Genomic DNA, 23757 nt, shown 5'->3' with positions numbered 1-23757 from the left:
TTTCAGAATGGATATTTTGTGGACCGCCAGCTTCTTGAGGAAGTTTATTTCTCTGGTTACCTATGAGAGCGGCAGGACTTGGAGGTTCCTAGTGGTCAATTGTTTCAACTCAATGAAAGGGAAAGAAGCCAAAACATCCTTCATGATATGGATACACTTATTTTTTGAGTGTTTAATTTGCTCCTTTTGTTAACAATTCATTGTGGTAAAGCTTTAATGTATTGATTAAATGGGAAGAATGAATGAGACTTGAAAAGCTCATAGAGCTGTCTTTATAGATACTTCACAAACACAAGAACTGTTGTAGGTATTTTAGTGTTAAAAGAATTTTCATTTAAAAACCGGTTGAGACTAACCACTTCAATGTATTAGATATGGCATTTATACTTAGTTTAAAAAACAATTTCACACCAGAGTACGTACAATTTTTTCTTCATTTTTATTATGACTTTGAATCCCCTCCATTTTTACCCTTTGTAAAGACATGCTCCACTTTCCTTGTAGCACAAATGTTTTACTAGTGAACTGTTATTCCTTACTGTTTTTCATAGTCTTTTGTTCTCCACCCAACACACCTTGAAAAACAAGTTAAAACTACAGCCATCGAGACTTCCTAATGATTATAGATATTAAAGTTCATTTTTGATCTCAGTTGTTGAATTGTTGGAGTAATGTGACACTCTTGGAACATTATATATATATATATTAAAAAAATAGAAATAAAAATCATCTCAACATCCAGGCTCAAATTTCATATCTTTATTTATAGTATATAAAGTAACCAAAATTAAATACTTTTGTACAGTCAGTTCAGTCTCAGTTGTCATATCCGAGTGAAATTTCACTGCAGCCTAATTACTATAGGGTGCCAGGAAGTGCATTGAAAATAATTTTAACTTCTGAATACAAAAAGTTTCTTGTGGGTTCCAAAACACTGCTGGAATACTGTACATCTACTGTTAGTAATACACAAGTGACTGAATTACAAGGAATGTGTTGTTTTCCTAGGTCTTTATCATAATTGGAAATCGGATACACATTTAAGTATAGATTCTTGGAAGAAAGAAATCTATGGTTGTATTCCATTAGAAAAAATTACTTATAATTTAAGAGATAAATATGAAACATTTCTGAAAATTTGGAGCCCTTATTTACAAAAGACAGGATTAAATATATAGATGCTCTGAAGATGAAACAATTGGTTATTAGGGGAAAGAAATAAATATACATATTAAAGTTATTACGAATTCCATGGAGCATGTGGATATCTTCCAACAACCAGGCATTCTTTCTTTCTTTCTTTTTTCTATAGGGCAGTTAGGGGGGAGGGGGTAAGGGTTATATACATTGTTTTTTCATACTTTGTAATCATTTAAAAATGCAATAAAAAAAGTTTAAAAAAAAAATAATAATAATTCCATGGGCAGTCTAAAACTTGTCTGGCAGAATTAGAAAGGTAGTTTTTAATATTTTGGAGTGAATGAATGGATGGCTTGGTAGCTGTTTGACCAGCAGACTGTCCACCAAGCAAGTTTTGAACACCAGAATCTCTCTTCCTTGATGATAATAGATTTTTTTTTTATATGCAAGGCAGATTCGCTGTGTTTCTTTTTCTATTTTGTTGTTATTCAGGGCATTGGTTACCTATGTTCTGTATACCACTTGGATTCTAACTAACAGAATCCATTCACTCATCATGTAGAATGCACTGCCTCGGAAGACGGTGGAGGCCAATCCTCTGGATGCTTTCAAGAAGGAGCTAGATATCTGATGGATAGGGGAATCAAGGGATATGGGGACAAGGCAGGGACTGGGTATTGATAGTGAATGATCAGCCATGATCTCAGAATGGCGCTGCAGACTCAAGGGGCCGAATGGTCTACTTCTGCACCTATTGTCTATTGTCTCATCCCTGTACTTGTTAATGTTTCCACATTAAACTCCAACTGCTTCATTTTTCACCCACTTGCTCTCGTCCTGGTGTTCACCCCTCCCCCAGCTTTACAGCCCATACGTCTTTGTCTCTATAGATCAGTTGGGCAAGTGGGTGAGAAACAAGACCATAGGAGTTTAATGTGGAAAAGTGCAGTTATGCCTTTTCTAAGAGGAATTAAAAGACGTATTATCTAATTGAAGAAAGATAAGTAAGGAAATTTAAGTTGCAATCGGTTTGAAAGGCAAATTGCATCTTGGCATTTATTGCAAGAAGGTTGGGGTTTAGAAATGGGATGATATTGTTACAAATGTACAGATTACTTGTGGAACACTGCACAATTATAGCCCCTTATTTAAGGATTTATAAACTGGCATTGGAGGTAGTCATCAAGAGGTTAATTCTTCAGATGAACTGGTTGTCCTATCACAAGTTACTATAAAAGATGAAGTCTATAAGTTTATTTATAAGAAGGATGGACGATCATATTGAAACATAGATATTCAAGAAACCTGACAGATGTCAACCTATTTCAAGTAATGGAACAATATGGAATAAGAGGATATTGTTACAAGGTTAGGAGACTGTCCTTTAAAGCTAAGATACATAGGAACTTCTTGAGGATGGTAGTGAATCTGTAGAATTTCCTGTCTTGTAAGGTTATGGAGGCCAGAGCATTGCAAGTATTTGAAGAAAGATGTTTCTTAAAGATCGGGTCACTGAAGTCTTTAGGGAACTAGCACAGAGAAAGTGATATGAAACCAGGGTTGGATCAGCCATGATCATGATGGGTTGGACTTGAGGAGCCAAAAGGCTGCCTCCTGCTCTTGTGTACTTGATTATGTTCCTGTGAAGTTGCTTGAATGATTTGCAACATTAAAGAAGGTATATAAATGTACATTTATATTTGGTGAAGAGCATTATGAGCAAAAAATTGTTAATAGATTGCTGTACAGGAGTTAGATAAAGAGAGCATGTTTTGAAACTGTTCATAGAAGTGAGTTTTTCTGAACACCTTTTAAGAATATTGTTCACCTTAATGAAATTTGACGGTGAGATTTAGCTTCTGTAGATCCAGGAAGACAAACTTTGGAAAGTTATTAGTGACTGTTTGCCTAGGGTGGGGTTGAAAATGTATGCAAGTTTCTTTCCGAGTAAGGATGTGGGAGTGAGAAACTTTCAAACGGCAGTAAAGGAGGGTTTGGAGTAGAACAAAATGAATTTTTTGCAACTATATTTGTGTAATTGTCTTTGTGTTCCTGTCACATTAACACAATTTAAGCAATTTACTGTAACAAGCAACATTTACATCATCAGTAGCAATCGTGTTCATCTTCACCACTGTTTAGTCTATGACCTACTTGTAATAACTTCTTGTAATGAATTCATAATGTTAATCTTAAGAACTTGACCTTTTTAAAAAAAAAACATGCTGCTGAAATAGGGAATAATAAAGAGCTATGTCCCTTGTAAAAATATAACATTTTCAGCTGTTTACAATATTCATACATAGACAATGATGTGACTTAAACATGTTTAACAGTAAGCTTAATTGTGTTAATGCATCACGGAATTACAAAAAAAATTTAATATTAACACATACCTTGTTGGTTCTATTGCAATTGAGCAATAAATTTCATTGTAAAAACAAGAAAAAAGACAGAAATCTGCAGATTAGGCATCATTTGGGTAAAAGCAAAAAAATACTGTCCAGGGGCTAAGTTAAAGCATTGGCTATGATTTTGTTGAATGGAACAGTGAGTCCAAGGAGCTGATCCAAATCACGTGGTGGTGAACTTGAGCAGTCCACAATTTTACATCCATTGAAAAGAAAGGGTGCAAATAATAGCCTGAAGAACTGCAGCCTGTATGTAAATGTGTTTCAAGACATTTTGCTTCTGTGAATTCAGAAATCTTAAAGTCAGGTAGGTGGAAAGAAATCTGCTGTTCATACTGTTTTTCCAGTTTTTTCCTCCAAAACCTAGAAGTTCTCCTTGTTGAAATGAAAGTGAACCCCCAAGGGGTTGATCTCCGAATACTTGTTTGTGCATTGTTCTAAAGCTTCAGCCAGAGGTTGTGGTCCACACAGGAAGACTCCAATGTTTGTTCTGAAAAGGTCAAGAAAAAAAATCATATTACTGATTTCAAATAAATTGGAAGTTAATCTGGTTAATACTTGTAAGAGGAAAGATTCTCTTTAATCAGTATGCAAGAATCATGTATGAATTGAGCTGCAGTGGAACTTATCAACACCTTAAAAGGCACACTCAGTAACTAAATTATATCAGATTTTGAACAAAATGGTAATCTCACTAAGTGAGCTACAAAATAACGTAAAAGATAGACTGGTATTTTCTACAGTAAATACCCTACCTATCCCTCACCTTAGTGTTTCATTTTAGTGGTCCCTCAAGCTCAAGGACGACTCATCCACCCCAGTCCTTTGAACGCTTGAGATGACTGATGAGACCCATGCAGTTCACAGAAACTTTGCCTCAGGTGTGAATAGTTTGGGATATTGTGCTGTCTTTTCTCCATTGATAGTTGGTCTCTGTGCTTCTGTCATATACTATTTGCGCCTATCTGAGCTCTACTGAATGTTTCTTTTCTAACATAAGACCATTAGATATAGGAGCAAAATTAGCCCATTTGAGTCTGCTCTGCCATTCAATTATATCTGATTTATTTTCAACCTCAGCCTCATTCTATTGCCTTCTCCACATAACTTTTGATGCCCTTACTAATCAAGAACCTATCAACCTCTCTGTCAAATATACGTAATGACTTGGCCTCCACAGCTATCGGTAGCAATGAATTCCACTGATTCACCATCCTCTGGCTAAAGAAATTCTTCCCCATTTCTGTTCCAAAGGGTCATACTTCTATTCTGAGGCTCTGCCCTCTGGTCCTAGACTTCCCCATTATTAGAAATTTCCTCTTCACATCCAATCAACAAGATACCTCACATTACTCTGAACTCCAGCAAATATATGCCCAAAACCATCACACAGTCTTCCCACGTTAAACCTTTCATTTTTGGGATCATTCTCATAAACTTCCTTTGGACCATTACCAATACCAGCATATAGGGCTCAAAACTGCTCACAATACTCCAAATGCATTCTGATCAATGCCATATAAAGCCTCGACATTACATCCTTGCCTTAATATTCTTGTCCTCTCCAAATGAATGCTAATATTTCATTTGCCTTCCTTGCTACCAGCTCAACCTATGAGTTAAACTTTGGGGAATCCTGCACTATGTTTCCCAAGACCCTTTGCACCATGATTTTTGAATTCTCTCCCTGTTTAGAAAACCATCTACCCTTTCACTTCTTTTACTAAAGTGTATGATCATATACTTCTATATGCTCTATGCTTTTGCCAATTCTAATCTGTCCAAGTCCTTCTGCAGACTCTCTGCTTCCTCAATACCACCTGCCTCTCCGCCCATCTTTTATCATCCGCAAACTTGGCCACAAAGCCATCAATTCTGTCATCCAGATCATTAACATGGAAAGAGTAGACCTGACACTGATCCTTGCAGAACACCACTAGTCACCAACTGCCAACCAGTAAAGGCTCCCTTTAATCCCACTTTCCTTTTGCCTTCTGCCAGTTGGCCAATCTTCTAACCATGCTAAAATCTTCCCTGTATTACTAAGTGTTCTTACCCTGTTCAGCAGCCTCATGTGCAGCACCTTATCAAAGGACTGAAAATCAAAGTAAGCATCATCTGTTGACTCATCTTTGTCTAACTTGCCTGTTACTTTCTCAAAGAATTCTGACAGATTTGTCAGGTAACATTTCTCCTTAAGGAAGCCATGTTGACTTCACCCTATTTTAGAAAAATAGAGGATTATGGATAAGCCTAGGCAGTTCTAAGGTAAGGACATGTTCGGCACAGCTTTGTGGGCTGAAGGGCCTGTATTCTGATGTAGGTTTTCTCTGTTTCTATTTTAACATTTATCTCCAAGTACCCCAAAACCTCATCTTTAATAATGAATTCTATCATCTTGCCAACTGCTGAAGTCGGGTTAACTAGCCTATATTTTCCTATTTTTGCCTCCCTCCCTTATTAAGGAGTGGAGTGACTGGAACTATTCTGGAATCTGGTGATTCTTGAAAAGTCACCACTAAATTCTAAGGCTACCTCTTTCAGAGACCTGGGGTGTAGTCCATCTGGTCCAGGTGACCTACATACTTCTAGACCTCACAGCTTCCCAAGCATCTTCTATTTAATAACAGCAACTACACTCACTTCTCCCTCACACACTAGAGATATCCATGAAAGAGTGAAGATATTATTTTTTTTTTCTATAGGACTTTGAGAACATCTCTGCCTTCATGAAAATTTCCTGCTGTGGCAATGCTTTGTTGAGAGGCCTTACTTCGGCAGTTGGACATGTAGAAGGTTGCCATCTCTAGATTGGATTAACTTTGATCAAAGCCTTGTACTGGGAAGCTGACATTGGACTGATATTAGGCAGTTTTGATGGTTGATGAAGGATACAGGAAGGTAGCTGTTCAGTAGACAACAAACCAGCTGCCGGTTTTGAAGTCATGAGCTTTTCCACAGTTGACAGCAGGGAATAGTGAATCTTGTTCCCAACGTCTTTCTTCGCGGATGACATAGAAAGGGATCCAGCTGTTCCAGAGTCACATCATGTGCACAGTACCAGCAGACTAGTAGAAGACCCTTTCTCCTGGGTGCCTAGTCAAAAGGCCACCATTATACTTGCAGATAACACCACTGTAGATGGCTTACATTCAAATAACGATGAGTTGGAGTACAGGAAGGAGGTAACGAGCTCTGGGCTTGTCGTGACAACAATCTTTCCCTCAATGTCAGCAAATCAAAAGAGATTATCACTGATCTCAGGAAGCAGGGTGGTGCTCCTGTTTACATCAATGGTGCAGAAGTGGAGATAGTTGTGAGATTCTAAGTGTGAGCATCACTAATATCATGTCCTGATCCAACCAATTCGACAGAAGTTTCTGCAACATCTCTACTTCCTCAGGAGGCTAAGGAAAGTTGATATTCACCAATTTTTATAGATGCACCCTAGGAAGCATTGTATCTGGATGTATCAAGTATGGTAACTCCCCAAGACAGCAAACAAATTGCAGAGAGTTTTGGACACAGCACAGCACATCCTTCCATGGGCTCTGTCTACACTTCTTGCAGCTTCGGTAAAGCAGCCAACATAATTAAACACTGAGCAGAAGACACAAAAGCATATAACACCGGGCTTAACGTCAGTTATCCTGCTGTTAGAATCCTATTGAATGGACTTCGTTTGATAAGATACTGTTGACTCTTGACCTAATAATATATTTAGTGTGAGCATACTCATTATTGTCTGTCTGCACTTTCTCTGTAACTGTACCACTATGTTCTGTATTTTGTAATCACTTTAACATTGTATTAGCTCAATGTACTGGAGTGATAAAATAATCTGAATGGTATGCATTTACCATATTGAACCTCCTCATAACTTTATATACCTCTATCAAATCTCCCCTCCTCCTACAATTTAGGGAATAAAATCCTAACCTTTTCAACCTTTCCCTGTAACTCAAGTCCTCAAGTCCTGACATCATCCTTGTAAATTTTCTCTGCATTCCTTCAATCTTATTGACACCTTTTCTGTAGGTAGATAACCAGAACTGTACACAATGCTCCAAATTTGGCCTCACCAATGTCTTATACAACTTCAAGATAACACCCCAAATCCTATACCCATTATTCTGATTTATGAAGGCCATTGTGCCCCTCTTTATAATCCTATCTACCTATGATGTCACTTGCAAGGAATTATGAATCTGTATTCCCAGAACCTTTTCTGTGATTGTTAGTGTCCTAACACTCACAGTTTAAGTCCTACCCTGGTTTATCCTCCCAAAGTGCAACACCTCACACTTATTTGCATTCAATTCTATCTGCCATTTTTCAGTCTATTTTTCCATTTGGTCCAGATTCCACTGACAACCTTTGATAGCCTTCCTTGTTGTCCGCTACACCCCCAGTCTTGGTGTCATCTGCAAACTTGCTGATCTATTTTAAGACTGCATCAAACTTACTTCCATAGTTGTTGCATCAAGCAACATCCCATCAACAAGTTCTCCTCTTGTTCAGAGGGAATGTTCTCATTAGGATCCCCATCAGTTCCAATGGATATTGCACATACAAATGTATTCAATGTAAATCTTGCCCACTGTTTAATATTTCTTATGTACAGGACAGAAATTTATTTGTATCTCCTCAAGTGTGGGGTAGTACAGTTCAAAGAGGATGTTGAACTGGAGAGTGCAAAGTGACATGACAATTTTACCACGTGCCTTTCAATGCCTTTAAACTATGCATGAAATTGGTCTTGATACCATCCCTCCCAGATGGCTGAATAACTTCTACGCTCGTTTTGAGGTGGAAAATGACGTGGCGGTGAGGAAGTCCACCCCTCCTCCAAATGACCAGGTGCTGTGTCTCACCGTGACCGATGTGAGGAGAACCCTGTGCAGGGTCAACCCACAGAAGGCTGCTGGATCAGATGATATTCCTGGTAGAGTGCTCAGAGGATGTGAAGACCAGCTAGCAGATGTTCTCACTGACATCTTCAACATCTCCCTGAGCAGCGCCACCGTTCCAACGTGCTTCAAGGCCACCACCACCATCCCAGTGCCGAAGAAGTCTTCAGTGTCCTGCCTCAATGACTACCGTCCCGTTGCACTCATATCCAACATCATGAAGTGTTTCGAGAGGCTCGTCATGAGGCACATCAAAATCCTGCTGCCCCCCTCACTGGACCCCCTACTATCCCAACTGTTCAACAGACAACGCCATTCAACAGACCACCCTCCACCTGGCCCTAACCCACCTGGACAAAAAAGGCACGTACGTTTGAATGCTGTTCATAGACTTCAGTTCAGCATTCAACACAATCATCCCTCAGAAACTGATTGGAAAGCTGAGCCTACTGGGCCTGAACATCTCCCTCTGCAACTGGATCCTAGACTTCCTGACTGGGAGACCTCAGTCAGTCTGGATCAGGAGCAGCATCTCCAATACCATCACACTGAGCATGGGGGCCCCCCAGGGCTGTGTGCTCAGTCCACTGCTGTTCACTCCGCTGACCCACGACTGTGCTGCAACACACAGCTTGAACCACATCATCAAGTTCACAGATGACACGACCGTGATGGGTCTCATCTGCAAGAACGGCAGCAGCTAACAGAGCCTGATTCTCAATGTGAACAAAACAGAAGAGATGGTTGTTGACTTCAGGAGGGCACAGAGCGACCACTCCCCGCTGAATATCGACAACTCCTTGGTAGAGATTGTAAAGAGCACCAAATTTCTTGGTGTTCACCTGGCAGAGAATCTCACTTGGTCCCTCAACACCAGCTCCATAGCAAAGAAAGCCCAGCAGCGTCTCTACTTTCTGTGAAGGCTGAGGAAAGTCCATCTCCCACCCCCCATCCTCATCACATTCTACAGGGGTTGTATTGAGAGCATCCTGAGCAGCTGCATCACTGCCTGGTTCGGAAATTGCACCATCTCGGATCACAAGACCCTGCAGTGGATAGAGAGGTCAGCTGAGAAGATCTTCAGGGTCTCTCTTCCCGCCATTACAGACATTTACACCACACGCTGCATCCGCAAAGCAAACAGCATTATGAAGGACCCCACACACCCCTCATACAAACTCTTCTCCCTCCTGCCATCGGAGAAAAGGCATTGAAACATTCGGGCTCTCACGACCAGACTATGGAACAGTTTCTTCCCCCAAGCTATCAGATTCTTCAATACCCGAAGCCTGGACTGACACCAACTTTCTGCCCTCTACCGAGCCTATCGTCTTGTTTATTATTTATTGTAATGCCTGCACTGCTTTGTGCACTTTATGCAGCCCTGGGTAGGTCTGTAGTCTAGTGTAGTTTTCTGTGTGTTGTTTTTATGTAGTTCAGTGTTGTTTTTGTACTGTTTCATGTGGCACCATGGTCCTGAAAAATGTTGTCTCGTTTTTATTATGTACTGTACCAGCAGTTATGGTCGAAGTGACAATAAAAAGTGACTTGACTTGAGTTACTGCTCTCCTTCCGTATCCCTGTGGCATTGTAATTACCTTCCCCATTCTGATTCTTGTGTGTTTGTCTTTTTTGCTTTAACAAGTCCAAGGCCAAACGTTAGAAACACCATCTTATTGTTAACTTTGGCATTCAGCATTTTTTTGCACTGAACTTTGTTCTTTTGATATATACCTATTTCCTTGATAGTAGATTGCTGGTGGGGTATGATTGGTCAAAGTACATTTAATGAGCAAAGATAAGTTTCTATTAATCACATCACAGTTTTTAGATCTGTGTATATAATATTGCTCTGTACTTTGTCCAGAATTTTAGTTTTCTGATGTCTCACATTTCAAAAATAAGGAGATTGTTTGCTACTTATTTTCAGTGGTGTCCCAAAAACTTAAGTCCCTATAAATGCCCTTACAGTGTTTCCTGATCTTATGATAACATCTGTGTAATTGTTAGGATAATGAACAAATAGTTGTAGTCTGTTATCTAAAGAATTTTATCTGACCTGCTCAACAATCTATGAGAAGAAGCAATCATGACTTTATTGATTTCCAAGATAAATCCTTTATGCCGTCAATATATTAAAGCTGTGTGAGGTGTTGCTTTTTAGAAGGACTGACCAGGGTAGGATTCACACACAGAGAATAGTATAAGATCATAAGATATTGGAGCAGGAGTAGGCCATTTGGCCCATCAAGTCTACTCTGCCAATTCATCATGGCTGATCCAATTTTCCTCTCAGCCGCAATATCCTGCCTTCTCCCCATAACCTTTCATGCTCTGACCAATCAAGAACCTATCAACCTCTGCCTTAAATATACACACAGACTTGGCCTCGTCAGCTGCCTGTGGGAAAGAATTCCACAGATTCACCACTCTCCAGCTAAAGAAATTCCTCCTCATCTTTGTTCTAAAAGGATGCCCCTCTATTCTGAGGCAGTGTCTTCTGGTCTTAGACTCTCCCACCATAGGAAATGTCCTCTCCACATCCACTATACCAAGGCCTTTTACTATTTGATAGATTTCAATGAGGTCACCCCTTGTTCTTCTGAATTCTAGTGAATACAGGCTCAGAGCCATCAAAAGCTCTTCCTGTGACAAGCCTTTCAATCTTGGAATTATTTTCGTGAACGTCCTTTGAACCCTCTCCAGTTTCAGCACATCCTTCCCAAAATAAGGGGCCCAAAACTGCTCACAATACCCCAAGTGAGGCCTAATCGGTGCTTAATAAAGTTTCAACATAACATCCTTGTTTTTATATTCTAGTCCTCTTGAAATGAATGCTAATGTCGCATTTGCCTTCCTCACCACAGACTCAATCTGCAAATTAATCTTTGGAAATCCTAGACCCTTTGCTCCTCAGTTTTTTGTATTTTCCCTCTATTTAGAAAACAGTGAACCCTTTAATTTCTTCTACCAAAGTGCATGACCGTACACTTCCCAACAATGTATTCCATCTACCATTTCTTTGCCCGTTCTCCTAATCTGTCTAAGTCCTTCTGGAGGCTGTCTACTTCCTCGAAGTTACCTGCTCCTCCACCTATCTTCATATTGTCTGCAAACTTTACAACAAAGCCATCAATTGCATCATCCAAATCATTGACATATAACGTAAAAAGAAACACAGACTCCTGTGGAACACCACTAGTCACCAGCAGCCAACCAGAAATGGCTCCCTTTATTACCACTCTTTGCCTCCAGCCAATCATCATTCTATACTAGAATCCTTCCTGTAATACCATGAGCTCTTAGCTTGTTAAGCAACCTCATGTGTGAGACTTGTCAAAGGCCTTCTGAAGATCCAAGTACGCTACACCAAATGATTCTCCTTTATCTATTCTGCTCGTTACTTCTTCAAAGATTTCCAACAGGTTTGTCAGGCAAGATTTTCCCTTGAGGAAACCATGCTGACTGCAGCCTATTTTATCATGTGCCTCTAGGTATCCTGAGACCTCATCCTTAATAATCAACTCCAACATCTTCCCAACCACTGAGGTCAGACTAACTTGCTTATGATTTCCTTTCTTCTGCCTCTCTCCTCTCCTGAAGAGTGGAGGGACATTTGCAATTTTCCAGTCTCCCAGAACCATTCCAGATTCTAATGATTCTTGAAAGATGATTACTAAAGCCTCCATGACTTCTGCAACCACCTCTTCTATCTTTAGCTTCTTAATTACTTTTTTAGTCGCCCTCTGTTGGTTTTTAAAAGCTTTCCAATCCCCTAACTATCCACTAATTTCTGCTCTATTCTATGCCCTCTCTTTGGCTTTTATTTTGGTTTTGACATCTCTTGTTAGCGATGGTTGTGTCATCTTTCCTTTAGAATACTTCTTCCTCTTTGGGATGTATATATCCTGTGCATTCTGAATTGCTTCCAGAAATTCCAGCCATTGCTGCTCTGCCATCATCCCTGCCAGTGTTCTTTTCCCAATCAATTTTGGCCAGCTCCTTTCTCATTTCTGTAATTTCCTTTACACTGTAATACAGATATAGCTGACTTTGGCTTCTCCTCAGATTTCAGGGTGAATTCAATCATGTTATGATCACTTTCCCCTAAGGGTTCGTTTACCTTATGCTTTCTAATCAATTCAGGTTCATTGCACAACACCCAGTGCAGAATTGTTGATCCCCAGGTGGGCTCAACCATGAACTGCTCTAAAAACCCACAGGGTTGCTCTGAAAAGACTCCTTAGCCCTTTTCCCCTTCCTGGCTGTCACCCTGTCCCCTGGGTCCTGCACCTTGAGTGTAATTACCTCTTTATATGTCCTGTCTATCACCTCCTCAGCCTCCAAAATGATCCGGAGAGCATCTCCTTCCAGCTACAACTCCTCAATGCAATTGTTAGAAGCTGCAGCTGGATGCACTTCTCGCTGTTGTAGTCGTCAGGGACACTGGAGATCTCCCTGCCTTCCCGCATTGCGCAAGAAGATTATTCAGCCTGGCATTTCTACTATCCTTGCTGAGCAAGTATAAAGGAGGGATATAAAGTATGACACTGAGGGGCGGGGTAGAACACAGGAATCTTGGATTACAGATCCGTAATTTCTTGAATGGCATTACAAGTAGAAAGAGTCATAAGGAGAGTCTTTGTCATTATAAATCAAAGCACTGAATACAGGAGCTGGGATTTTATGTTGAATTTCTCTTAGACATTGGTGGGCCATAATTCAGAGTAGTGTCTGTAGTTCTAGTAACTTACCTACAGGAAAGATATCAATAAGATTGAAAGAGTGTGGAGAAAATTTATGAGGATTTTGTTAGTTTTTGAGGACCTGAGTTACAGGGAAAGGCTGAGTAGTTTAGGAATTTATTACCTGGAATGTAGGAGGAGGAGGGGAAATTTGATAGAGGTATACAAAATTATGATGGGTATAGATAGAATAAACGTAAGCAGGCTTTTTCCACTGAGGTTGAGTGAGACTAGGTCATGGATTAAGAATGAACAGTGAAATGTTTAAGTAGAACATGAAAATGAACTTCACTCAGACTGTGGAATGAACTGCCAGAGGAAGTGGTAGATGTGGGTTCAATTTCAACATTTAAGAGAAGTTTGGATAAGTACACGGTTTCTTAATACGTAGAAAGGTGGAGATTGCAGCTGAGAGGAAAATTGGATCAGTCAGGATGAAATGGTGAAGTAGAATTTTAAATTGCTTAAAAACTTCTTCTCATTTTCTGTCTGAGATCTTCCTGAGCTTTAGCTAATGATAGGATAGGAACAATGACTGGCCACCCTACTCTTTGCCAGTGTTTCATCCTAAACCAAATTGCCTCGTTCTAAACTTGCTGGATTCTGTTTTCTTCACTCTTTCTAATAAATAATTTATTTTACATATGTTTTCCTGTGACACCATAATTGAGTCATTAGTGACAGGTGAAATTCTGGAAGATTGGACAGTGGCTAATATTTGTGCCTTTATTTAAAAAGACTGCAAAGAAAAACCTGGAACTCCAGATCAGTAAAGCTTGATATCATTGTACATATGTTACCAGAGGATATTCTGAGAAATATCGTGTTCAGTTTTGGTTACCCTGCTATAGGAAAGATGCCATTAAGCTGGAAAAATGCAGAGGAGGTTTATGAGAATACTGCCAGGTCTTGAGTTAGAAAGATTGAGTAGGTTGGGCAATTTTTCATAGGAACATACACCCCAGTGGCCACTTTATTAGGTACACCTATACACCTGCTCATTAATGCAAATATTGAATCAATCTTGTGACAGCAACTCAATGAATAAAAGCATGTAGACATGGTCAAGAGGCTCAGTTGTTGTTCAGATCAAACATCGTGATGGAGATGTAATGTGACTTAAATGACTGTGATCACAGAATGATTGTTGGTGCCAGATGAGGTAGTTTGAGTTTCTCAGAAGCTGCAGATCTCTTGGGATTTTCACACATAACACTCTCTATGGTTTAGAGAGAATCGTGCAAACAATAAAAAAAAATCCAGTGAGCCACAATTCTGTGGGTGAAAATGGCTTGTAAGTGAGAGAAGTCAAAGGAGAGTAGTCAGTCTGGTTCAAACTGATGGGAAGGCAATAGTAACTCGAATATCCATGGGTTACAATAGTGGTGTAGAGCACAAATCTTGAAGTGGATGGGCAGAAAATTATGAATATACACTTTGGTAAAAAGCACAGTTGATGTTTTGGACACACAAAAATGCTTTACTTCCATAGATGCTGAGTTCCTCCAGCATTTTGTGTGTTGCTTTGGATTTCCAGCATCTGCAGACTTTCCCCTGTTTGTGGTAATACACCTTATTTGGTACAGGAGATAACTTTCAGGTGTTCTTACAGATGTGTATAAAAATATGAGGGTGAATGTGCACAGGCTTTTTCCCAGGGATGGGGAATCGGAAACTCGAGTGTAAGTTTAAGGAGAGAAGGGAGAGGTTTAATAGGAACCTGAGTGGTCCTTATATGGAAGAGCTGCCAGAGGAAGTGGTAGAGGCATGTACATTAACAACATCTAAAAGAGTACTTAGATAAGTATATGAATCAGAAAGATGAGCATATGGAATTAGATTAATGGGACAACACACACAAAATGCTGGAGGAACTCAGCAGGTCAGACAGCATCTATGGAAAAGAGTAAACAGCAGATGTTTTGGGCTGAGACCCTACATCAGCGTGCAGCAGTTAGACCTAAGGGTCTGTTTCTGTGCTGTATGCTGCTGTGAATAAAGTACATAGAGGGACTGCAAAGCTGAACCTGTGAACCTTTTTGCTGTACAAGGCTATATTTAGAAGAGGAAAGGAAGTGGAAATTTTGTTGTCAAATCTTTCATTATGTATATTAAGGGACAATGCTCACAGAATTGTTGATCACTTACCTGGGGTGAGCTTGTGCAATCAAATGAAACTCTTTGTCCCAGTTAGGTCTACCGTAATGTGTTTTCTGTTTGAGTCCTGTCACCACATCAGTCTCTTTATCAAAGTGTACCTTGATATGAACAGCCTGAAAGTAGAAAGAGAAACAACAATGAGGAAACTGCAGGTCTGAGGCAAAAATGCTGCAATTAAATCCACTCAGCACGCATTCTTAATAGAAAATGTAGTTCACACAGTTGCTTTGCACAATAGCACGCCAGAGTGTTTGAGCTTCATGTAGAGTGTTGCAGGATTCCATAAAAGTCCCTTGTAAAAATAATGACAATGTAATGCTTGTTTTTCTGAATAAACTCTTCATCTGAGAATATTCACTTGACTGGCTCTTACATTCACCCCACCATTATCTTCCACTCAGGACAATGAATAGTCTGAGGGAGAAATCAAAGAGACCATCATTCTCGAGCCAAGGTGCCAATCAAATTGAAAATTATTATTATATTTCATATCTGTTTATCTTTGCATTACTTCTGTTGGCTTAATTCCAAACTCGTATAAGACCATAAGACATAGGAGCAGAATTAAGCACTTAGGCCCGTTGGCTTTGCTCCACCATTTGATCAATGCTGATTTATTTTCCCTCTCAAACCCATTCTTGTGTTTGATACACTTACTGATCAAGAACCTTTAAGTATACCCAATGAATGGAGAGACGTGTGTGTCTTCCAGTCCTTGCCTCACTACTACCGGGCTAGTTATTAGTAATTAGTTAGTTGTTACATCTTCAGGCACAATATTGGTTTATTATTTTGTGATTAAAGATAGGAGATTCTGCTTGTGTTGGAAAACCAGAGTAACACACACAAGATGCTGGAGTAGCTCAGCAGTTCAGGCGGCAGCCATAGGTAAGAATAAAGCCTCTATTCCTTCCCACGGATGCTGTCTGAACTGCCGAGTTACTCCAGCAGTTTACGTGTGTGTGTGTTTTTTTAATTGAAGCCAAAATGAACAGTAAGTTTGGACACAATACCTGTGTGGCATCCCATCCAGTCAAGTACAGCTTGTAGTTGAGAAAGTCCGGTTTGCCTAGTTGTTCCATGTTGCTTTCAAGTGATCGGAGTAAGTCAGCAAACCATTCAAATGCCTGAGTCTCTCGACAGATCCAAAAAAAGTATATCTACCAATAAATAAAGGATAAGCTGGTGAACAAAGTTCAGTGGAGAATATTTCAGGGCTTTACATAAGAATTCATAGTCATTTCATCCTGACTGTGAACAATTCTATCATCGTGATTCTTTGAGTAAGCTTCATGATGATAGAATTGTTGAGTGAGGGAGAGGAATTACCTAACCCATTCTTTGAAGAGATTTACTTTTACATGTGGAAGATCAGGATTGTGAATTGTTATTGTTTTCTGTGCTTTGGGAAGAACATTCCACTGAGTGGTCTGGCCACCATAACTGAAGAGAGCGATAGGCCAGCTCAGTTCACGATATGATCATTTGACACGAGGGATGACTATTGACTATGAACGCAAGCTCTCAGGCTTACTTGCCTTTTGATGCAATGAAGCTAGTGAGAAAGATAAGGATGTTTATAACCAATATAACTATAACAATTACAGCACGGAAACAGGCCGTCTCGGCCCTTCTAGTCCGTGCCGAACGCTTACACTCACCTCGTCCCACCGACCGGCACTCAGCCCATAACCCTCCATTCTTTTCCTGTCCATATACCTATCCAATTTTCTTTTAAATGACAATATCGAACCTGCCTCTACCAATTCTATTGGAAGCTCATTTCACACAGCTACCACTCTCTGAGTAAAGAAGTTCCCCCTCATGTTACCCCTAATCTTTTGCCCCTTAACTCTCAACTCATGTCCTTTTGTTTGAATCTCCCCTGCTCTCAATGGAAAAAGCCTATCCATGTCAACTCTATCTATCCCCCTCATAATTTTAAATACCTCTATCAAGTCTCCCCTCAACCTTCTACGCTCCAGAGAATAAAGACCTAATTTGTTCAACCTTTCTCTGTGACTTGGGTGCTGAAACCCAGCTAACATTCTAGTAAATCTTCTCTGTACTCTTTCTATTTTGTTGACATCTTTCCTATAATTCGGTGACCAGAACTGTACACAATTGTTTAATAATACAAGTTTATTTTTAAGAAGCAACCTACCTTTTTGGTTCGCAGTTCAGCATCGGAATGTTCATACTTGTACCAGATTGACTTCAGAACCGATGCAAACGGCGTCACCCCGATGCCAGCTCCAACCAGAACACTGACCTCGTAATGGAAGACATCTTCACTGGCTGTTCCAAAAGGACCATCTACTGCAATCCTGTGGCAGCAGAAGCAGAAGAATTCATTGTGAAAGCGGCACATAAAAATACTTAAAGATATTTTGTTAATGGGGATTGCTTTGATACTAACTTAGATCATCTAAATAAACAAATTATTCTATATTTTATTTCTGTAAGTATTTCTGATATTCTTCCTCATTAATGGCTTTCATCCATTAACACAATCTGAGTCAATGTTACACCCTGGCTCTGCTTCAGCCCATGGTGCCTCTTGGTATTCTTCATTAATTACATAATTCATTTTTCTGCTTTTCTACTTGACCTGCCTTGGTTGAATTTGTTTTGGTCCCCCGTCTTTTTCTTCTCCAAACGCTTTGATCATACCATCTGTCCAATCACCAGCTGATCGAATATGTACACTAAAATAATCTTCTTCCGGAGCAGAGGTCAGAGTGAAGGGATGCCACTCTAGCTGTGAGATGGACGGACAGTTGATGAAGATGTATTGTCCAACTTCCATTTTAAAACCTTTCTTCTGCATCTGAAGCTGCAGGACATTTGATGGATGAACAATAATCTGGAAAATAAGTTGTAGTGAATTTAATGGTGTCATTTCTTTCAATATAATTTGCAAGATATTTTGTCATTGTGACAAATTTTATTGACATTCTTGTGATCAGGTTTTAGGGGAAAGAAATATGCCTGACGTCTAATTTGAACATGTGACCCCGGGCAGAAAGTAGGTGGATTAGCATAGTCCCTGTTTCATTGCTAGCAGTAAACCACCTCTACCAAGTCATAAACTATTCAGGCTAAAAACAGAGTCCTGTTCTATTTGACTTGCAATGGCATAGCAATGAGGTGGCTAAAGCAGAACTAATAGAGAGACACCCGGGTAGATATGTAGGAGGAGTCTAACAATTCCAAAATGCATAAATTAAAAATTGAAGTACAAAAGCAATCTATTTTAAGATTAATATTGCCAGTTACTCCACTGACTGAATCCATTCTGCAAAATGGTCTATTTGCTGTTATTAAGGCTCGCAGATCAGTACAGAAGGTCTGGTAATATGTCATCATTTTATGAAGTGTTAAGTGATGTTCCAGTGTGCAAAATAAATCTCATGGCAGTAAGGAACAAAATGAGTTCCTCTGCAGTCTCAACCAGTGACCCTTCCTCTGTCAATACCAGCAGATGAACTGCCGGCTCTTCATCTTTGCTCAAATTTCATGGTGTGACAAATGAATGCTGGATTTGTATACACAACAGTCACTTTATGTTGCATGAAGTGTTTCCTGATTTTCCTCAGAAATTTCAAGAGTGTCAAATCTAAAAGCAGCATTATAACTGTCCTAGATTATAGCCACGTTGCCTGTGAAGCTGAAGAGCTATTTTTTTTTGAGTGTCAATTTTTATATCTGATACCGTGACGGCACACATGAGGGCAGGTCACATGGGAACTGTGCGGAACATGTTGGTAAACCAAACTGTTGAATTCTGCCAAAGTAATGACAACTCATTAACTCACATCAATGTCGTACTTCTCTTTACCTTGGTGATAACAACCCTCTGTTGTGATCGATATAGTCGTATCAATCTCTCACAGACGTACAGTATCATTGGGGCAAGCACCCATTTCCAAGTCTGGAAAGCAACAGCACATTGTAAGCAGAGCATTGAACACTCAGAGACTCTCATCACTGAATTACGGAAGTAAAATGCTCCAAGCAGCTGCAAGTTGTTGTGTCAGGCAGAGTAGCAGAGACAAGAAGGTTCGTGTTTAGAATCATTATAACTGCCTGTCCATTAGCACTGTGTGCAACTCTGGTAGTTCTAGAATTTGGTTCATCACCAACTTCTCACAAGCAAGTTAGGATGGTTAACAAATGCTAGCCTTCCCTGTGATGCCCACAGGGAAGAACTTTAAAAGATTCATGCAATTATAATTCTAAATGTTAATGAAATTATCTGTCATATACTGGGTTTATCAATGTCATACCTATGAATTTCACACCCATTATTAGCCTTGTAGAAACATGCAGGATAATATTCATGAGAAAATGTTGCTTAGCCTGTATGTGACCTGGCAGTCAACTCCTTGTTTTCATTACTGATGTGATGCTGACAGCTTTCCCACAAAAAGATTGTGAATTTATAAATGTACATGAGGGCTATTCAGTAAGGACTGAGATGAGAAGAAATTTCTTCACATTGTGGGTGGTGAATCTTTTGAGTTCTCTGTCCAAGGTTATTATGGAGGTCCAGTCACATAATATATTCAAGGCAGAAAACAATCAACTTTTTGGAATTAGTACTATCAGTGAAATCAATGGTTAAGGAGAAGGGACACCAAGATAAATATCATAATCTTTGGTTAGGCAGAGCAAACACAAAGGATAAAGGCCTCAATCCTGTTTCTAAATGTTATTATAGTCTTCCGCTGTTACCATTTTCAGCAATTTTGATGAATTCCATAAAAGAGATCACCAGTCTGCTTTCTAGCCCATGATCGTCGTCTACAGAAACTAAACGTGCTGAGAAACTTGAAACATACAGCATAGGAACAGGTTCTTCAGCCCTGTTGTGCCAAACAAATTACAAATGTAAATTAGTAATCAAATGGCCAAATAAACTAATCCCTTCTGCTTATATCTATATCCTGATGTATCCTTTGCCATCTTCTATACAATCCACAACACCACCAATCTTCATATCACCTGCAAACTTACTAACTTACCTATCTACATTTTCATCCAGATCATTTATATACATAACAAACAGCAAAAGTCCTAGTACAGATCCCTGTGGAATACCATGAATCACAGACCTTGAGCTAGAATAAGTCACTTTGTCCACTACCTTTTGTCTTTTGGCAAGCCAGATCTGAATACAAGCAGCCAATTCACCATAGATCCCATGCACCTTAATCTTCTGGATGAGCCTACTGTGAAGGACCTTTTTCAAACACCTTACTAAAATCCATGTAGACAACATTCACAGCTCTACTTTCATCAATCACACTTACCACATTGTCAAAAAAATCAATCGAGTTAGTAAGACATGACTTACCCTGCACAAAACCACGCTGACTCTCCCTAATTAGTCAGTGGTTTTCCAAATGCTCAAGTCTTATGACTAAGAATTCTCTCTAGTAACTTCTCTACCACTACTGTGAGATGTACCTGTCTATAGTTTCCAGGATTATCCCTGGTTCCCCTCCTGAATTCTGGAACATTAGCTACCTGCCAGTTGTCTGGACCTTGTCTGTGGCCAGAGAGGACACAAAGATAGTGGTCAAAGCTTCAGAATTCTCATCTCTTGCCTCTCTCAATAACCTGGGGTTAATCCCATCAACTCTGAGGACTTATCCACCTTAATACACTTTAAAGGACCCAGCACTACCTCCTCCTTTACCTCAAAATGGCTGAACACGTCAATAAGCTCTGAACTGATCTCCCCATTCTCCACTTCCTTCTCCTTGTGAATCATCAGACCATGAGACACAGGAGCAGAATCAGGCCACTCAGCCCATCGAGCCTGCTCCATTATTCCACCATGGCTGATTTATTACCCCTCTCAACTCCATTCACTTACCGTCTCCCAGTAATCTTTGGTGCCCTGACTAATCAACAACCTATCAACCTCTGCTTTAAATATACTCAATGACTCGTGGCGATGGATTCCACAGACTCACCACCGTCTGGCTATAAAAATTCCTTCTCATCTCTGCTCTAAATGGATGTCCCTCTATTCTGAGGCTATGCCATCTGGTCCTAGACTCATCCACTAAAGGAAATATCCTCTCCATATCCACTCTATCTATGCCTTTCAATATTCAGTAGGTTTCAATGAGATTCCCCTCATTCTTCTAAACTCCAGTGAGTACAAGCCCAGTGTCATCAAATGCTTCTCATATGTTAACCCTTTCTTTCCTGGAATCATTCTCATGGATATCCTGAGGACCCTCTCCAATGTCAGCACATCTTTTCTTAGATAAGGGGCCCAAAGCTGCTCACAATACTCAAAGTGTGGTCTGACCAGTGCCTTCTTAAGCCTCAGCATTAGGACCTTGCTCTTATATTTTAGTCTCCTCTAAATGAATGCTAACATTGTGTTTGTCTTTCTTATCACTTACTCTACCTGCAAGTTAACCTTATGAATCCTGTACAAGAACTCCCAAATCCCTTTGCACCTTTGACGTTTAATTTTTCTCCCTGTTTAGAAAATAGTCAATGTCTTTATTCCTTCTACTCTTCTGCTTCTGTCCCTTATTGAAGAGTGCTGTGACATTTGCAATTTTCCAATCCTCTGAAACAATTCTAATATTTAGCAATTCTTGAAAGATCATAACTAACGCCTCCACAATCTCTTCAGCTACCATCCATCAAAATCTCGGGGTGTAGTCCATCTGGTCCAGGTGGTTTATCTACCTTCAGACCTTTCAGCTTCCCGAGCACCTTCTCCTTAGTAATAGCCACTACACTCACTTCTGCATCCTGACACTCTGGAACTTCTGGCAAACAACTAGTGTCTTCCACAATGAAAACTGATGCTTACTAAGCATGGCCGCCATGTCTTTGAAGCCCATTACTGAGTCTCCAGCATCATTTTGCAGTTGTCTAATATCTACTCTCCCCTCTCTTTTACTCTTTATACAGTATATCTGAAAATACTTTTGATATCTCCTTTTATATCATTGGCTAGCCTACCTTCATATTTCATGTTTTCTCTCTTTATGGCTATTTTAGTTGCCTGTTGGTTTGTAAAAGCATCCTAATCCTCTAACTTCCCATTAATTTTTACTATTTTTAGTGCCATCTCTTTTGCGTTTATGCTGCATTTAACTTCCTTTGTCAGCCATGTTGTGTCAGCCTCCCTTTAGAATATTTCTTCCTTGGTATTTGACTTGCTTCCAGAAATTCCAGCCATTGCTGTTCTGCTGTCATCCCTGCTAGTGTTCCCTTCCAATCAACTTTGCTTGTTCCTCTCTCGTGCCCCTGTAATTCCTTTTACTCTTCTGTAATACAGATACGTCTAATTTTATCTTCTCCCTCTCAAACTGCAGGGTGAATTCTATCATATTATGACTACTGTCACCTAAGGGTTTCTTTACCTTAAGCTCCTTAAACAAATCTGTTTCAACACCCAATCCAGAATTGCCTTTCCCCTAGCAGGCTCAGCCATAAGTTACCCTAAAAAGCGATCTTGTAGGCATTGTACAAATTCCCTCTCTCAGGATCCAGAACCAAACTGGCTTTTTTTAATCTACCTACATATTGAGATGCCCCATGACTATCATAAGATTTCCTTTATTACATGCTTTTTCTATCTTCTATTGTAATTTGTACCCCACTGTCTGCTGCTTGGAGACCTGTACATAATTTCTGTTAAGGTCTTTTTACCCTTGCAGTATCTTAACTCCATCCACAACATGATATTTCATTACAGAAATACTCACCATAGGAGCTCCTCCCTCAAACAAAGGGAATGGACATTCAGGGATCTTCCCCCATTCTGCTGTATGATTTTGACAGTACGCAAAATTGTGTTCCTCCATGCTTTCATCAGTCTGATGTCGAACAATACGGCTGAACAAAGAGAAAGGTTTTTCATTCAGAGGGGATGCGTGATGCTTAATAGTAAATCGGACCGATGAAATTACGTTTACACACAGAACATCAGATGGTTGTGAAGTTCTTCTGAGACCTCCAGGAGTTTTTATCCTTGCAGCAGTAACTTCTCAAGATATACTACTGGTAGTTTTATTATTTGTTTTAGTTGAACAACTGATGAGAGGTTATTGGCCTAAAAAGTCACTTTTGTTCTTTCTCCACAGATGTCTCCTGAATATAAACAGCATTTTTGTTGTATTATTAAACACTCCTGATGACTCTTAGTCACATTGTTATGACATATTCCTCTTGTCCTCCCCGTGTCTACCACCCCGTGAGCATCTGCATGCAGTTCATCATTCTTCACAACCTCTGCCATCTTCAGTGGGATCCTACCACCAGACATATCTTTACCTCTCCCAACTCTCTGCTTTGTTCAGGGATCGCTCCTTCCCTAATTCCCTTGTCCATTCATCCCTCCCGACTGAT

At 39.9% G+C, this 23757-nt stretch overlaps 2 protein-coding genes across 5 annotated transcripts in view; one reads left to right on the top strand and one right to left on the bottom strand.

Annotated features, from left to right (window-relative positions):
* The window catches only part of cstf2 (cleavage stimulation factor, 3' pre-RNA, subunit 2), a 70251-nt gene extending 69510 nt beyond the window's left edge, over positions 1–741 (top strand). For all 4 annotated transcript variants that reach the window (XM_059977252.1, XM_059977250.1, XM_059977251.1 and 1 more), the window contains one exon: positions 7–741. The gene's annotated coding sequence lies outside the window, so the exon portion shown is untranslated. The remainder of the gene's footprint in view (positions 1–6) is intronic.
* A 154-nt stretch (positions 742–895) lies between these two features.
* Positions 896–23757, bottom strand: part of nox1 (NADPH oxidase 1) — a 39628-nt gene continuing 16766 nt past the window's right edge. The window contains exons 7-13 of the mRNA XM_059977254.1: positions 23115–23244; positions 19208–19300; positions 17982–18232; positions 17531–17693; positions 16380–16526; positions 15355–15479; positions 896–4041 (exon numbers count right to left, since the gene is read on the bottom strand). Coding sequence (XP_059833237.1) covers positions 3915–4041; positions 15355–15479; positions 16380–16526; positions 17531–17693; positions 17982–18232; positions 19208–19300; positions 23115–23244 — 1036 coding nt within the window. The 3' untranslated portion in view covers positions 896–3914. The remainder of the gene's footprint in view (positions 4042–15354; positions 15480–16379; positions 16527–17530; positions 17694–17981; positions 18233–19207; positions 19301–23114; positions 23245–23757) is intronic.

Source organism: Hypanus sabinus, chromosome 8, assembly GCF_030144855.1.
Source record: "Hypanus sabinus isolate sHypSab1 chromosome 8, sHypSab1.hap1, whole genome shotgun sequence".
Taxonomy (NCBI): Eukaryota; Metazoa; Chordata; class Chondrichthyes; order Myliobatiformes; family Dasyatidae; genus Hypanus; species Hypanus sabinus.
This window is presented reverse-complemented; position numbering and strand designations above follow the sequence as displayed.